This window comes from Squalius cephalus, assembly GCF_949319135.1.
Source record: "Squalius cephalus genome assembly, chromosome: 1".
Classification (NCBI taxonomy): Eukaryota; Metazoa; Chordata; class Actinopteri; order Cypriniformes; family Leuciscidae; genus Squalius; species Squalius cephalus.
In genome coordinates this window covers 21,845,145-21,862,388 of record NC_137122.1, presented here as the reverse complement: position 1 = coordinate 21,862,388, position 17,244 = coordinate 21,845,145, and the positions used below count along the sequence as shown (strand labels likewise).

General features: G+C 35.6%; 1 protein-coding gene across 2 annotated transcripts; it reads right to left on the bottom strand.

Moving 5' to 3' along the window:
- Positions 1–150: 150 nt before the first annotated feature.
- Positions 151–13,575, bottom strand: LOC307164748 (uncharacterized protein). Of its 2 annotated transcripts, none has more exons than XM_079881808.1 (10): positions 13,436–13,575; positions 9,654–9,840; positions 9,458–9,544; positions 8,253–8,325; positions 7,182–7,670; positions 4,791–5,030; positions 3,232–3,389; positions 2,168–2,299; positions 1,483–1,648; positions 151–358 (listed from the first exon to the last, which is right to left on the bottom strand). In XM_079881808.1, the coding sequence occupies exons 6-10, from the start codon at positions 4,975–4,977 to the stop codon at positions 159–161; spliced, it is 843 nt and encodes a 280-aa protein (XP_079737934.1). In that variant the 5' UTR covers positions 4,978–5,030; positions 7,182–7,670; positions 8,253–8,325; positions 9,458–9,544; positions 9,654–9,840; positions 13,436–13,575; the 3' UTR covers positions 151–158. The 2 variants fall into 2 exon arrangements, with proteins under 2 accessions (XP_079737934.1, XP_079737933.1); XM_079881807.1 differs by lacking the exon at positions 13,436–13,575 and adding an exon at positions 9,944–10,061 and having other exon boundaries at positions 7,182–7,336.
- Between the last annotated feature and the right edge of the window lie 3,669 nt (positions 13,576–17,244).

Genomic DNA, 17,244 nt, shown 5'->3' with positions numbered 1-17,244 from the left:
TATTCAGTATGTGATGTGAACAAATTATTCAGACTCATTTCACAATGCAATAACGTGTGCAGTTACACAAAAGCAAATGTTTTGTAGGCTACAACAACATTAGACAGAGAACTTTAGCAACACCAGGTGTGTGTGTGTGTGTGTGTGTCTGCTGCTCCTCAGGTCCCGTGGTACAGTCCGCTGTGGTTCTCTGAGTGAGTCTGTAGGTGGCGCTGTAGGTCCATTCTCCTCTGGAAGGTGTGTGAGCAGTGCGGGCAGCTGAACGGCTGGAAGTTGCTGTGTTTTCTGCTGTGTGTGATCAGATTAGAGCTCTGACTGAACGCTTTACCGCACACCACGCACACATGAGGCTTCTCACCTGAGAGATCACAGACACACACACACACACATTATCTCAGCCTTACTGTCTACTTTCTACACAGGCAGCTAATTGATAACATCCGTGACATAACCAGGCGCGATGCGATCAGATCTAGCCAGCGACAAGATCATCTGTCTAAAACAGACGCAAAGAAATATTTTAAAAAAAATCACAGCCAATCAGAAGTGAGTGTGGGCGGGGACTAGAAGTGACTACACTCGCAACGAAATAGATAGGTGATAAGAAAACAATATAATTATTATCGTTTTAACATTATTACTGAGTGTCTGAAACAATCTCTGTGGTAGAATACACTTGTTTGTTAACATTGTGCTCAAAGTTTGAACGTTTTTGTTTCCTTTAATTTATTTTCGAGATCTGAGGTGAGTTATCCATATAGGCTACCTCATCAAATCTGAACTATCTTATGGGAAAATCACTTTCATCAATTATACATAATCTTTACATTTTACTCTATTATTCTTTCATTTTTGCTTAATAAAATATAATTGAGTGTTCTAGAAATACTTTATTCCTCTGTTAAATCCCCCTTTTTTATGCATTTTGGCTGTTTTGTGGGCCTGAAAATGCAAAATATATATATATATATATATATATAAATATATATATATATTTTTTTTTTTTTTTTGCATTTTCAGATTTTATATATATATAATTATTACACCATTTTAGCATTATTACTGAGTGTCTGAAACGATCTCTGTGGTAGAATACACTTGTTTGTTAACATTGTGCTCACAGATTGAACATTTTGTTTCCTTTAATTTATTTTAAAGGAAAAGTTAGTAGTTCACACAAAATTATATTCACAAAATATATTCTTTTGACCATTAAGTAAAGCACATAATCATACCTTTAGATAATTGTCGTAGCCTGCCTACGTCATATGTTGTTGTTGTTGTTTTAGTGTGATGTCGCAGAAATAACCGTTTCTAAAATAAAATAGTCGCACGTATCTAAAAAACTGATTAAAGATGCCCTTTATTGTGTCGCTGGGTCGCGTCTGGTTGGGACATGGTGTGAACAATATTCGGTTACATCATTAGCTTAGAGTAAAAACATTAGAAGTCAATGGAAAGCTCATTATCTGTGTATTTTACCAGTGTGTATGAAGGTGTGTTTCTTCATGTCAGATTTCTGGTGGAACCTCTTCCCGCAGAAGGGACACGGGTACGGTCGCGTGTCCGAGTGAATGAGCAGGTGTGTGGACAGAGTCGACGACCTCTTGAACACCTTCCCACAAACCTTACAGCCAAAACTCCTCTCCTGAAACACACACACAAACACACAGCTTACATTCTGCCCTTATATTCATTTATGCAGTACACTGTGTATATTTTCTGTATGAATGATATCTGGACGACCTGATAAGTACTCTTAAGTATTATTCAATCAGACTTCCAAGATTTCCGACGTTTTACACAAAATCTGATTAAAAATAAATAACTAGCCTATTATTTTTTATTTCAGAGATGATAACCAGATGCCACTCGCTGAATTAAACATATGCTGCATACTACTTCATGTACTTTAAAAAAAAAAAAGTAAGTAGTATATATTTTCATTTTAAATTTAGTTACAATTTTAGTAATTTTGTTGTGTTTTTGTCATTTTTATTAGTTTTTTTTTTTACTTAAATTTAGCCTATACACACACACACACACACACACATATATATATATAGTTATAGATATTTAAGTACATAAAATTACACAAATGTTTCCTGGGTAACTAGCTGAAGTAAAATAAGTTTTAAAATAAGTTTCTTTAGTTTCTTCTACTCACCCTGAGGGGTCCTGGATGTCTGTACCCATAATGCTGCTGGGCGTGGCTCGTGGAGCCGGCCAATGGGAGAGCAGCCCTGTTGACATGTGACTTGCACAAGCGAGATGTCAAACCTACAGCAGAGGAAAGAACCTACAGAAGACACAGTAATAGTAATATTAATATATCACACAATATCACCAGTGATGGAAATGGCATTGATCAGAAACACACATCAGAACAATGCGACACAATCTCATGTGATCATATGCAAATCCCATTTGAGGTTTAAAACGTGCATGTGCTCATGAAATGTTCAAAAACCACACAAAAACCACATGTAATTCTGAGTAAGTTGTAAATGTGTGAAAATCATATCAGGTGATCAGATCAGGACTAGCGCATCATCAAATCTGAACTATCTTATGGGAAAATCAGTTTAATCAATTATACATAATCTTTATATTTTACTCTATTATTCTTACATTTTTTGCTTTATAAAATATAATTTAGTGTTCTAGAAATACTTTATTCCTCTGTTAAATCCCTTCGGCTTGTATCTTTTTCATTCGTGACCCACTCGATCTGCTGAATAAATAAGTGGCCGTTTACACGCCACACTTTGCAGCTAAAAACAGAAAACGTTTTATACGTTTTGGCTGTTCATTTACACAACAGTTGTGTTTGTGGGCCTGAAAATACAAACTTTTGAAAACGGGTTTCAAAGTGCAAGTTTTTGAAAACGGTCTCCGTGTAAACGACAAAAATGCAAATCTCTGAAGACGATGACGTCATGCACGCGCGTATTACGTGTTCAGTCTATAGTGTTTCATCGCCATCTACTGGCCTGGCAGCAGAATACACAGTTTTTAGTCGTTTTCGCGGATCCGTGCGAATAACGGGATCGTTTTGACAATGGTGCCGTCTGACCGTGGAAAACTCAAAGGATTAACTTCTCAGTTTTAAGCATATCACTGTCGTGTAAATGTTCCCTGAATGTATTTGTTCATTTGTTCTCTGCTGAAGAGCTTATGATTTCAGTCAGGTGTGTTCAATAAAGGACACACACACGTGCAGTTCCTCACCTTCTCACAGAGCGGACACTCGCACAGCGGCGTCTGGACGTTGGTCATTTGATGGTGACTGAGTAAAGCCTGAATCAGACGCTCAAGATTGCTCGGTCTCTCCACAGCAGCGGAAGACAACGACAGGTCAGACGAATAAACATCAGGCTGCTTCACCGCTATCACACACACACACAACAGAATAGAAGAAGTTGTGTTTTCTTCTTAGTATGCAATTATGATGACTTAAAATAAAACAATGTTACTTCATGAAGTGCTTCATGAAGCTTCTAAACATTTAGAAATCTGCTTTCAATCAGCGTTTCAGAGCTTGTTTCAAACTCGCCAAGCCACATGATTTCATCAAACAGGGCTTCGTAACGTCATTTTGTCCGAACCTTGATTTGACCTAGTTTGCCAAGTCCCGCCTTATAACAGACAAAACAAGCACTACAAAATAATAATAATGTTACAGAACCATCATATTTAATTAGTTGTATGACATTTAATAGATTACACTTTCATGAAAATGTGCAATTGGTTTGTAAGAGGTGTGATGATACATGTTTTTGTTGCATTTAAACTGTTTTGACCAGCAGGTGGCGCCAGCCTGTGGTGTTTAGAGCGCTTGGAAACAGCAGTTCAATTAATCCAGAGTTTTTGAAAAGCTTTGTTTCACCCCTCACCACTGTTTGCCAAATTTTGAGCAGTATTAGACAAGGATTTAAAAGCATACTATGCCGTTTCTGTTTTTGTCAAACAGCGCCCCCTAGAGTCGTTGTGGAGTACTTGTGTTTAATGTTACTGTCGTAAATACCACTCACGCAGAGCCGTCTCTGCACTCACGGCCTGATCTCCTTCACGCTTTCGACTCTGCCATGATTCACGTCTGAAATGCGTGCGAGTGTCTTCCATAGAGGCTGCTTCATATGTTCTTGATGTACGTGACGTCGTGCCGTAAAGCAAGCCGTGATCCTCGCGAGATTTGTCGGGGCGCCACCTCTCAAACCTGCATTGCTGGTTTTCCCCGCTTTGCTATCGGGATGATTCGCCCTACTACGAGTTCCTTTACCATCGAAATGACTTTGAAGCTGTTCTATTAAGGTACAAATCTTGCATAGTGTGCCTTTAATCATTTCTGCAGCGCATTCATTGAATCACTCAGTCCTCTTCCCTATTAATTCTGTCCGCAAGGCATTATGGGAAATGTACTCTTAAAGATGAACAGCATAATATCAAGGCGTCACGCTGAGACATGGTGTGATGTATTCACAATAGAAAAGAATAGTTAGTGGTGAGGTATTTAGTTAGGCTAATGAAAAAAAGATCATAATGACTCATTCAAGTTGTTATGATTGTATCAATTCATGGCAGTCATTTATGGGAGATTTGTTCATGATAAGTTCTCATGAGCCGCAAGTGCTAATTTTATCATGATTAAAAGTTGTAATTCAGATCCTCTTTTCATTATGAGTGTCTTTAGATGTGCTGAGAAACTCCCACAATGGAAGTGTTTCATATCGTGCTGGATCTGCCCCAGTACTGCAGTCACTGCTGGTGTTGGTCTGGTGTTTGTGTACCTGGTGTGTGTTCGGCTTCAGCTCCATCAGTGCTGTTATCGGTCCAGCACACCGGCGGCCGGCTGCTGGCGGAGGAGGAACCGGGCAGCAGCTCCAGAGCCTGTGATTGGTCAGGAGGCTGAGAGTGGGCGGGGCGTGTGGAGTGATGCCCCGCCCTCTTGCTTCTCACTAAAAACGATCGAGGCATTTCATCAGTGGGAATGAATCCACGACGGGCGACGGGCGAGGTCAGATTACAATCTGAAATGAAAGCACAACAAATCCGAAATTTTTTATTACTATGAATACATTATTAATAAGTTAATTAGTTCAATATAATATAAGATAATTATACTGTACAGCCAAAAACAAACTTAATTGCTTTATTTCCCTTTTATCACTGTAAAGCTTCTTTGAAACAATCTGTATTGTAAAAAGCGCTATTTTAATAATGGTGAATATAATAGGCTATAATAGGCTATAATAGGCTATAATATAATATAATATAATATAATATAATATATAAATGTATTCATAATATTATATAATAATAATTAGCATCAGTATTGTTATTTTTTATACAGAAATTATTCATGATATTAAACATATTATAATATACATTTATTCAAAATATAATCCATTAATTAATAGCCGTACTGTTTTTTTTTATTAATTCTCCACATCAGAAGATTAACGAACCAATAAATGAAGGTAAATACTATAAAAATATAGTATAATATAATGCATATAAAAATGTTAATATATGAATATAAATTATCATTAAATAGAAAGTATTCATCATAATAAACAAAACAAATTAATTTAATATAATAATTAGTATTGTTATTTTGCTTAATAATCCACATTATGAAATATAAAATATTGATATAATATAACTATATAGAAAAATATTTATAGATAATATTTGAATATATAGAAATGATCCTAATGAACATAATCTAAAATACATTTATACAAAATATAATAATTAGTATCAGTATTTTTATTTTGCTTAATTCTGCAAATCATAGATAAATTATCCAATAAATGAAAGTAAATACTATTAAATTTCATGTAATAATATATAAGTATCAATACAAAAAGTCGGATTATGCATAAACTGTCAGAATATACATTTATTAATAATATAATAATTAGTATCAGCATATTATTTTGATCAATTCTCCAAATCATAAGCATGAACCAATAAACGAAAAGAAATGGTGAATTATTGTGAGAATATAGACATGTGATCCTGCATAGATGTATGCGAGTCTTGTTTTGCAGTAACAGGTATAATCTAGTGAAACAGATTGAGTGTTCAGTGTGTGTGGTTGAGTGTGTTGCAGCTGTTGAAGAGTGAATTCAGTTAAAGACCACAGAATCTGAGGTTTAGAGACGTGAAGCACCTGCGCCGGCTCGCTCACCTGCAGCTCAATATCTTATTGAAACTCCTCCGAAGAATTTATTTAACTTTCAACTCATTAATAACTAAAACTCACTACACTTTGACAAGTTTGCTCTGAACAGGTGCATTACAAAGTGTTTAAATGCATAAATTGAATCTTACCAACTAAGCGATATTATGTTCAAAAGACGTCTTTTCAAGGTCTTAGTCACAAAAGCGTATGTTGAAAAGACGTCCACTGAGGAGCAAGAATGAAAGTTTTCATGACGTCTTTTTTTTGACGTGTTCTGCACGTCTGATATAGACGTTCATGGATCCTCCGTTCAAGGTTAAAAACTAGTTCAAATGTGGTCATTGTGGACATATTTCCAACATCATTTAAGGTCTCATTTAGATATAATTTATACTGTTTCTGGACCAAATAAACACTTTCAGGATGCATTGAATTAAAATGTAATTTCCATCTGTAATTGCAAAGCGACTCCCAGACAGTGTGTTTGTCCAAAAATCATGAAAAAAAAAAAAAAACTTACTCACACTTCATGACAAAAAAAAAATGATTATATGATATGATTCATGATAAAACTATACTAAACTAAACCAATAAGCACATATTAAAAGTTGTTTTTGATGCACTAATGCATGCAACACCTTAATCGCAAACAACGAGAACGACAAGAGTATATCAAATATAATTTTTTGTTGTTTCTACATTAATTTGGAGATTAACTGTGAAATTATTACATTATAAAATATATTAAAAACGTATAAAACGTATAAAACGTGTGATTAGTCTAGTTAATTTTCTTAATCGATTGACAGCACTAATTCAAAGTTGTCTTTGATGCACTAATGCATGCGACACCTTTGGCATTAATTGCAAAAAACGAGAATGACAAGAAAAAACTCTTTAAAATCAAAAGAATTTAGATGTGCGACCATGTTAAATTTCTTTTCGTCTTTCTGTGAGTATTTAGCTGTGTGTGTGTCGGCGTCAGACTCACCGGTGGGCGTCCGGGCGATGAAGACGCATCTGCTTGATTGAGTTGTGATTCAGTGAAGCTTCTCCAGACTCAGGCGAGAGGAACGGCCTCACAGGAAGTGTGAACGTGTGTCCTCACAAGACTTCAAATCAGGACGCCTGGTAAATCTGCTCGTTCTGCATCACGGCCATCCAGGATGAAAGAGCCAATCCATGTCAAATTCATACGCCATCATAACTGATTACGTCTCATAGATGTTCTCTGTTAAATGTTAAAGTATCAGAGGTTTCTCTTACAATTCCTCAGGAGAAATAAAACGGACTCAAACGAGCCACTAAGAGTCTATGCAGCTGTAAAATGAATGTGAAGAGCAGCTCAGATCATTTGAAATTGACTTTTGGTTATAAACTTAAAGCATTGTTGAGATCTTTTCTGATGCAAAAAGTGATGTTCTTTCTCAGTTTTGTTGTCTTGTTTTCTTGTTGAAACATCCTTAAATCAAGATACGCTCTTAAAAATAAAGGTTCCAAAAGGTGGTTTTCACAGCGATGCTATAGAAGAACCATTTTTTAGTTCCTTTCAGTGAACAGTTCTTAAAATAACCTTTTTTTTCTTATTGTGAAGAACATTTACATTAAAAAAAATCTAAAGAACTTTTTTCCACTAAAAAGAACCAGTGTACATTTACATGAGATGCAACATGACAAATTATAAGAAAATACTATCCAAATTGAATGCGTAAAATGTGAAAAAATATCTTACCAAATTGGTCGGAAAGAAAAAAAAAAGTGTTATCCCTTTGAATTAAGCTTTTTTTCCTGACCCCACTAGCAGATATTTGTTCTGGTTTTAAGCATTAACTCACATCATGTTGATCAATTTCTCGGAAAACAAGACTTCTTATCTTGTCATTTTACACGCAAACAAGACAAAAAACCCCCCCTACTTTTTGCAGTGAATATGAGTTCAAACCTGCTCTCCACGTTTATTTTACAGCTCTTTACTCTGACTAGACACTATTGGCCCATTTGGGTCATTTTGAGGAAGAAACAAACATCTGACACTAAAACACCATTGAGATGAAAGACTAACCTCTGATCAATACAGTGTTCTTCTGGGAGATCATTTGACTTCTCCAGGACTTCATACGAGCATCAACTCCTCTCTGTACTTATATGACCGATCAGATGATAAAAAAAAACAATGAATATAGCAGCTGTGAGAGACGCTGGGTTAAAGAAACTTCTTGAGACCACAGAGATGTGAAACGCTGCACCCACAACGACCCACTGTGTGATTTGGTTTGTGATTTCAGAGTTTGTGTGTACAGAGGACTGAGGGACATTACCCAGCATGCCGAGGGACAAAGCCATTGTAGTTTTACTTTTTTGCAGATTTTAGAACAACATCTTCAGCAGAACAAGGGAAGACAAACTACCAAACAGGAAGAAAATTGAAGAACAACACACTGTAAAAAACATTTGCTGTCTTCTATTTTTAAGTCCAATCAACTTGGATGTTTAAATCATTTCAACTTAAATTGCATTAAAATGACTTTAAAAATTAGTTGAATCTTGTATAACTTGTAAAAAAAAAAGTTGAAAATTACTTGACATATTTTGATGAGTTAAAGCAATGTAAAACCATATCATAACTTATTGATCATATGATCTTTTACAGTGCAGAAACTATCAGATTTTTTTGTTAGACTGCATTAAAAACTGGGTTGTTTCAACCCATGTTTGTGTCAAGTATGGACAAACCCAACAGTTGGGTTTAAAATTTTAGTTTAATAAATTAAATAAACCAACGGTTGGGTTTGTCCATATTTGACCCAAACATGAGTTGAAACAACTCAGTGTTTTATTAATAATAATAATAATAATAATAATAATAGGCTAAATATTAATCTTTACTGTAAAATCTTTTTATGCATTTTTCTCTTTTATTCTTGGTTTTATATATTATTCTTAATCAATTGAATTGCATGTTGTGAATATTTTGATGTAAAGCACGGAAACACAACTATAAGGTTCATTAGTAAATGTTGAAATTAATATGAAGATTAATAAATGCTGTAGAAGTATTGTTCATTCTTAGTTCATGTTAACTAAGGTAGTTAACTAATGAACCTAATTGTAAAGTGTTACTAGGCTACTTTGATTAAACCAAAACATGCCTTAACTCGCACCTTTCAAAATGGCGTTTAAAACCAACTTCTTAAAGGCCTAATGTAATGCAAAGAGCGAGAGGGGAACATTCAAACATCATAATACATTGTAAAGATGTTCCTTCACCTCACTTTACATTCGTTTTCACTTGCAGACACTTTCCTACCAAAAGCCACTTTCAAGAAAGCGCACAAAGCGCGTTCTGTCGAGTTCCTAGAAAGATGCAAAGAAGACAAGGTTGAAAAACGGAGAGATCAATGCGCACAAAGAAGCCCACCAGTCCCTCCATCTCCCCCTGGAGCTCCTGCTCGTCTTTACCCACCACAAGCCCACCGCTTCACCTGCTGCGTCTGCAGACGTGCCGCGCTCACCGCAGAGCGACGCTCCTGACGCGCCCGCCGAGGGAACGAGTCGCGATAAGCATCGCGAGTCTCTGAGGGTTTGTGGCTCGGGGGATTTGAACACTGGAAATTCATCTAGTTCAGCTTCATCTGAGAGAGATTCACCAGCTGTGCGGGTCAGGAAAGAAAACACACCGTGCTTAACAAGTCATTTGTGATCTTAAATGATTTTGAAACACCTGTGTGTAAAATACACATTAAAATGGCCTACTTGTATAGACTTGCATTTAGGTCGCCACATCAATGACTTTAACTACAACAATAAATAACGATAAAGTTTTGTTAATTGTTAAAGTGTACCGTCAAATGTCGCGGGCTTAAGGTTAACAATAGAGATACAATCAGTGTGAACTTGAATACGCGCCAAATCTGTGGGGGAATTAATCTCCCGCCCTCACTTGAAATGTCGATCGCTTGGATTTCCATTGAAGTTTGCTGAACATCGGTAAAAGTGACCTAAAGAGAATCACATCACTTGGCCTACTATAATAATAGTAAATCATAATGCTAAAAATAATTAATTGGTTTGAGTAGGATAAACTTTTGATTTTGAGTTCACAAAACTAACATGTTAGTAATCTGAATTGTTTCATTGTTTTGAGTTTTATGAACTTGTTTCTTTTAATTTAGACAAACTTAAATTTAACTGAAACTGAGCTGGGATTTCCATTTCCCATGATTTGCCATGGCATTTGAAAGTGAGAGTAAGTGCACAAATTAAGTTGGTTTGAGGGGGGGGGGGGGGGGGGGGGGGTCGGTTGGTTTGAGCACAGGTATGAAGAATATAGAGCTGGTAAGTCCCGCCCCTTCCGTAAAACCCCGCTGGACCTCTAAGTTGAAAAATCGTCAATGCAAGTGAATGGGAGAAAATAATTATTTTCTGGTCCCGTTTGAATTGTGCCATGAATGTGAACATATGTTGTCTGTGAATTTTTTATATAATCTTTCATGTTACGAGTTTGACAGTATATGGTATGATTCTTCGGCTAGCAGTTGTGGAAAAGACATAACGAGAAAGACTACATGTCGCCTATGTGACGTCACCCCATAAAGTCGACTTACCCGTGGTTTTCGCCAACCTCAACGATTTTGTCCTCTCCCTGAAAGAAGGCGGTGAAGTGCACCAAAGACACAGCCATGTTTAGCGGGATCCGTGAGCTAGTGTCCGTGTGCGAGTGGTGTTGACGTTTCAAACGCGTCGAAAGCAGCGAAGAGTTGTAGTCCACAAAGTGCTCTCACACAAAGTCTAACCGTATCAAACTTCTACCCGCTAAATTGTAGCATTCTTCACACGAAAGATTATATAAAAAATTCCCAGACAACATATGTTCACATTCATGGCACAATTCAAACGGGACCAGAAAATAATTATTTTCTCCCATTCACTTGCATTGACGGTTTTTCAACCTAGAGGTCCAGCGGGGTTAGCGGAGGGGGCGGGACTTACCAGCTCTATTATTGCCGTAGGGGAGCACGGGGCACTACCCCGCGACATAATTTTGGTTTGGGCTCAATTATTAAAAAAAATAGTTAGTCAGATTCATCTTCTTTTTTTTTATTCACATCTCTACTACAAATGAGCACTTTGTTTTTTTCCTAGGACCAATTTTGTACAGTTGCACTGAAAGTAATAGTTGTGCAAATGTTACAACTTACCCCATATGCGGGGTTAATTGTAACAGACAGACGGGTTAGTTGTTACACTTGTGTGTAACACACATATTTCAGTACTATTTTATCTGTATAGTTTGAAATTTTTGTACATCTGTATAGATAGATATCCATACATCCTTAGAGATAGATATCCATACATCCATCCCTCATCCAATCATCCTTCTATTGTGGATCAATATCATGGATAGAGATATATGAAAGGGCTGCACAGTTTTGCAAAAAATAAATAAATCAAATCATCAAATATTGCAATTGCTATTGAAATATATTTTTGCAGCTGCATGCAAAATTATTATTATTACTAATAATAACAGTAATAATAATAAAACAAGCTCACAAAATCACAAAATCACATTTTAAAGGGTTTATTGCATGAAAAACAGGCTTTTTCATATAAAACAAGTGATCAATGCATAGTTTGACAACATTGACAGCCAATCAAAATCCATCTGACTTGAAAGAGAGCAAACATTTAAAACGGCAGACTTAGAAAAAAATCTCAGTTGCGGATGCTATAGCCTTATAGTTATTGTTATCATCATAGTTATTGTCTGTTGGTGTGGTGGACGCTAATATAGCCTATTTATAGTTATTGTTATAATCCTATAATTATCGTCATTTTTATAATGAGCATGCATACATCCCAGATATCAACATTGTGTCGGCCCAGATCCGGCCCACATCTGGCACTTGTGGAATGCGGATCTGGCCCACATGCAACGTTGAATGATGGCACTTGACTGGACCGCTCCTGTTTGCCAGATCTGGGCCACAAGCAGGCCATAGCAATGCCACATGTCAGCCAAGAGCAAAGAAATAAACCAGAACTGGACCTTATCTGAGACACAAAGTCTGTGTATATTAAATATGGAGTCATTTCAGCCTTAATAAGTCTGTTAACAAGCAGAATCACTGAAGGAAAGAAGAGAACAGAAAAAGAGACGAGCAGAAATACAGGAACTACAACTGACTTCAGATTAAATCAACTGAAGTGAAAAGAAGACATTAAATCTTTGAAGATCTCAGCAGAGGAGGATTAAACAACTCCACAAACAGCATTACCAGCTTCACTTATTACTAACCAGACTGACTTTATTTCTGTCAGACGTCTACACAAGTTTTATTGAGAATTAACAGGGGTTTCATTTGAAGTCACCATAACAGTGATCAGTGTTCCATTAGTAGGGATCATAACTCTTAGTATATGTTTGTCTTTTCTGGCTGCTGTGTGTTTGTCAAACACATTAGCAAAAGGAATTAAAGTGAACCGCAATTTTCATTAGCACAAAATCAAATCATGTTTAACCTCACCAAACTTTGAAAGTTACAGATAGAAATTCGTCCAAAAATGTAACCCTTCTGGACTGTTTAATATCATTCCCTCATTGTCTCTCTTGCTCTGCATTACAACCTGTTTGTGGTTTCAGTGAGAAAATGAAGAGGAAGGGTGACAAACAAACGTGTAACTTTCTCACGACCCACCTCTCTCAAAAACTGTCGGTGGCCTGTAGTGTGTGTTGACTAAACATCAGCCTTTAAATACAGATGCAGAGAAGATGATAATCAGATGATAGTCTGAAAATAGCACATGTTATTACTGAAAGTATCATTTGTAATGAAGACAGAAGCACAGACACACTTTACAAGCAAAACATTTGTTGGTTTAAAGTTCTAACACAATAGATATTAAACATGAAGACAGTCAGTGTTGTGTTTGTGGTGATGATAGTGATTCTCTACACTGATAGAGACACGCCTGATCTGAGATGGGATTTCAGTGTCAGCGCTGTATGTATGACACATAAAACATTTATTTCCGTCTGAAAACCCCCCACACGTGTTTTTGGCGTGTCATGGAGTCAGAATGACTGGAACTGAATGGCCTTTCCGTGACCCACGACCTCCTCGGCCTGGCATCACTTCACTCCACCTCGCTCTTTCGGGCTTTCTGTTGTCTGTCGAGTGCACTAGAGTAGGTGTGTATGGAGGTGTGTGAAGCGCACTGCTCGACTGTACTCAAGATACTCACAGTTTCACTGCGGGCATCGGGCGATGACATCATCGCGCCTCACACGCTCTCTGCCATCTAAGAGGGAAATCTGGCGCTGTGTTTGCAGAGAGTCACATCAGACAGTTTCAGCCGGGACATTTCCACTTCAGACTGGTGTGATCATGTTGCCGGATGAAACCAGACAAAAACAGAATTAAGTATGAAGATGATTCTTTATCAGACATTTTAGGTCATTTATATATGATAAGCTGAAAAAATTCACAGTAACAGTGTTTTATTTTACCATCAAGAATATATTTATAAATTATAAAATTAGTGCGTGTGTGTGTATATATATATATATATATATATATATATATATATATATATATATATATACACACTAAATAATATAAAACTATAAATAATAATAATATAATATAATTATTACAAATATAATATACACACTAAATAACTAAAATTACAACTGAAATAAAAATGATAAGATAGATATATATATAAATGATTAAATTAGTGCATATATATATATATATATATATATATATATATATATATATATATATATATATATATATATATATATAAATCCACACACACACACAGTAATCTTATCATTTTTATTTAAGTTGTAGTTTTAGTTATTTTACATAAAGATAAAAACTAAATGAAAATGAGAAATGTTGCTTTGGCAACTATCTGAAATAAAATGTTTATTTTTTTATGTTATATTTTATATAATTTAATATTTGTTTCATTTCAAGTAGCCTAACAAAAATGGTTATGGTTGTAGTTTGATATTTATTAAAATGTTTTGCATATCTTCTCTCGCAACTTAAATCCAACCAATAAAGAAATAAAAGAAAGTATAAATATAATAAAAAAAATATAAAATAAAATAAAGCCATTTAAATTAAAATATGTAATTTCTAGTGATACAAATCTAAATGTATCACACGTTTTAATAAAAAAAAATATTTTAAATAAAATAAAATGTGTGCAAAAACATTTCAGGCAATTGAGAGTATAGAAAACATTCAGAAAACAGATAAAAGTATCAAACACAATGAAATCCTGAGGTACAAAAAACGATTGTTGGTGGATTCATGAGTCTTGCTGTGTGTGATTTAGAAATAGTTTCTTACAGAACCTCTATATATCCATGCAGGATTGATGTGAATCTCAGGCGGGGCGTTTGGACGCAGGTTTTGCGTGGGAAACCGCAGACCTGCTCTATTAATAGCAGGGGCTTCTTCTAAAAGCCCCAGAGGCCTGGAGCAGAACAGGGTGTGTGTGTGTGTGAATGGGCAGAACTGCACACACCCTGTTCTGCTGTTTCTGCTGGTTCAGAGAGTCGAGAGGTGTCAAACCACACGTCCGAGAGGCATGGAGATGGACGCTTTTCTGTCACACAAACACGCGCACAGCAGATCATTTCTCACAGATACGTGTTTATAAAAACATGAGAACATTAATGCTGAAACATTCATGTGTGTGACTGGCTGATCATACATTTCAGGCTTCATGAATCTGTGCTGAAGTCAAGTCAAGTCACCTTTATTTATATAGCGCTTTTTACAATACAGATTGTTTCAAAGCAGCTTTACAGAGATAACAGGAAAATAATGCAACAAAGTTTGTTTCTAGAAGAAAATAGCGTCACGGTCCAACTTAAAGGAACACTTCGACTTTTTGGGCCTTTAGCTTATTCACCGTATCCCCCAGAGTTAGATAAGTCCATACATACCCTTCTCATCTCCGTGCGTGCCGTAACTCTGTCTGACACACCCACCGCTAGCCTAGCTTAGCACAAAGACTGGAGGTAAACGGCTCCAGCTAGCATACTGATCCCAATAAGTGACAAAATAACGCCAACATTTTCCTATTTAGCCTACATGTTGTGATTTGTATAGTCACAGCGTGTACGAATAACAAGGTCACATGAAACACAGCCATCTTCTAACCGTATACATGTTACGTTAGAAGTATACATGTTACACATACGAAAATGTTGGCGTTATTTTGTCTCTTATTGGGAGCAGTATGCTAGCTGGAGCCTTAAGAAAGTTGAAATTGTAGTGCTTAAGTGTAGAGAGTCAACTTCAAAAACCAAACAAGTGAAAAAGAGAATTATGTTTCTGTGGCAGCATATTAAAAAAAATGCAAAAAACAATGTTCAACTGCATGAATTTGAATATTAAATGGAGTGTTCACCCAAAAATAAAAATGATCAGCTTCATGTCTTTCCAAACATGTTTGACCTGTCTGACATTTGGAGTGATGCAGAAAGAATTAGAGTTTTTCATTCAGTATCACTTTGAATATTTAACATGAAAACTTGCAGATGTGTGTGAAAACACTGAACAGAACCTCCAGAAAGCCCATATATAACCTCTAGAAAAATGCTAAATTTTAAAGAACACTTTATGTCAAAAAGGTTCTATATAAGGAAACATTTATTAAGGGATTGCACAATTCTTTCATGTGTAAAAGGTTATTTAAATTTTTCTAGCTATAAAGTGTTTATGAGCTATACTTAATTCATAAAATGTAATTAAAATAAAAAAATTAGTTCAAACAAAATGAATAAATTAAAATGTAATATAAATTAATTCATTTAAATAATGAATCCATAAAATGATCCCATGATGGAACCCCCAAGGTTCTATTTATGATGCGTCTGACGAAACGCTTAAGGTTCCATATAGAACCTTTTCTTCAAAGAGTTTAAGAACTAAATAGAAAAAGCTCTAACAATTCACAAGTGTTTCCATCATTCACATGAGCTCATCAAATATAAAAAAGTCCTCTAATTTAAGTCTAATATATATATATATATATATATATATATATATATATATATATATATATATATATATATATATATATGTATGTGTGAACACTATAGTAAGTATATAAATATATAAGTCTGTTTGTTCTATTTATGAAATATGACACCGTGTTCTGCAGCATCCACCCAAAACCAGCCTTTTCTTTGTATCTTTCAACCTTTAATTTAAAGATGACATACAAAAAATGTTTGCATTACCTTCTAAAAATATTAATTAAAAAGTATGTTCCTGATTATTGACTGGTTAAAACGGCATCATTCTTTTTCTGAAATATTATCTGAAAATCCTTTTAGTTTTCACACAAATCTTTCAGCGTGTGTCTCAATCTGATGTGTGGGCTTTGTGTAAATCCCCGGTGCAAGATAACTAAAAATGTGTGACAAGATGATATTCGGGGGAATCGGGGGTTTCCTGCACAACTACATTATTTGCATATACATTTTAATTAAATATATTATTTAATTAAATTTATTCAATTCTATATTTTTATTTAGTTCTTTTTTATTTAAGTTTTCAAGTTGCTTCTACAAACATGTAAGTTTAACTTTCAAAAAGTGGCCTTGTGATTGAAATTCTACACGAAGATCTATCATTTTAGGTCAATTTGACTGAACGTAATTCAGGACATAATTTCAGCTTTCCAAACAAAAGCCTGTGACTCATAAAACTACAGTAAATTAATTTCTCAAAGCTTTGATGTGTCCAAACTCATGTAAAGTGACTCGTGAGCGCCGCCTGCTGTTCACATTTGCTGCACTGCTTTGAGAGGAACAAGATAGTTCTCAAAGGTCTGAAGAAGAGTCCTGAGTAAATACAGAAAACCTGACATTTACATATATATTTCATGTTGTTATTTCTGTGTATACTTGTGAATCCAGTGGCTCTCTGTCGTGTTGTTATGTGAATGAGCCCATTGTGTGCAGGTTGCCATGGAGACCTGAAAGCTGCTTTGGGGCCCATGTGTGTGTGTGTGTGTGT

Bases quoted from the DNA above. Each gene is read 5' to 3' on its own strand.
- LOC307164748 (XM_079881808.1), bottom strand. From the start codon at position 4,977: ATGCCTCGATCGTTTTTAGTGAGAAGCAAGAGGGCGGGGCATCACTCC. The intron at 2,300-3,231 runs GTGAGGAACTGC...TGTCTTCTGTAG, and splicing joins AGTGTCCGCTCTGTGAGAAG to GTTCTTTCCTCTGCTGTAGG. The intron at 359-1,482 runs GTAAAATACACA...GTGATCTCTCAG, and splicing joins ACACACCTTCATACACACTG to GTGAGAAGCCTCATGTGTGC.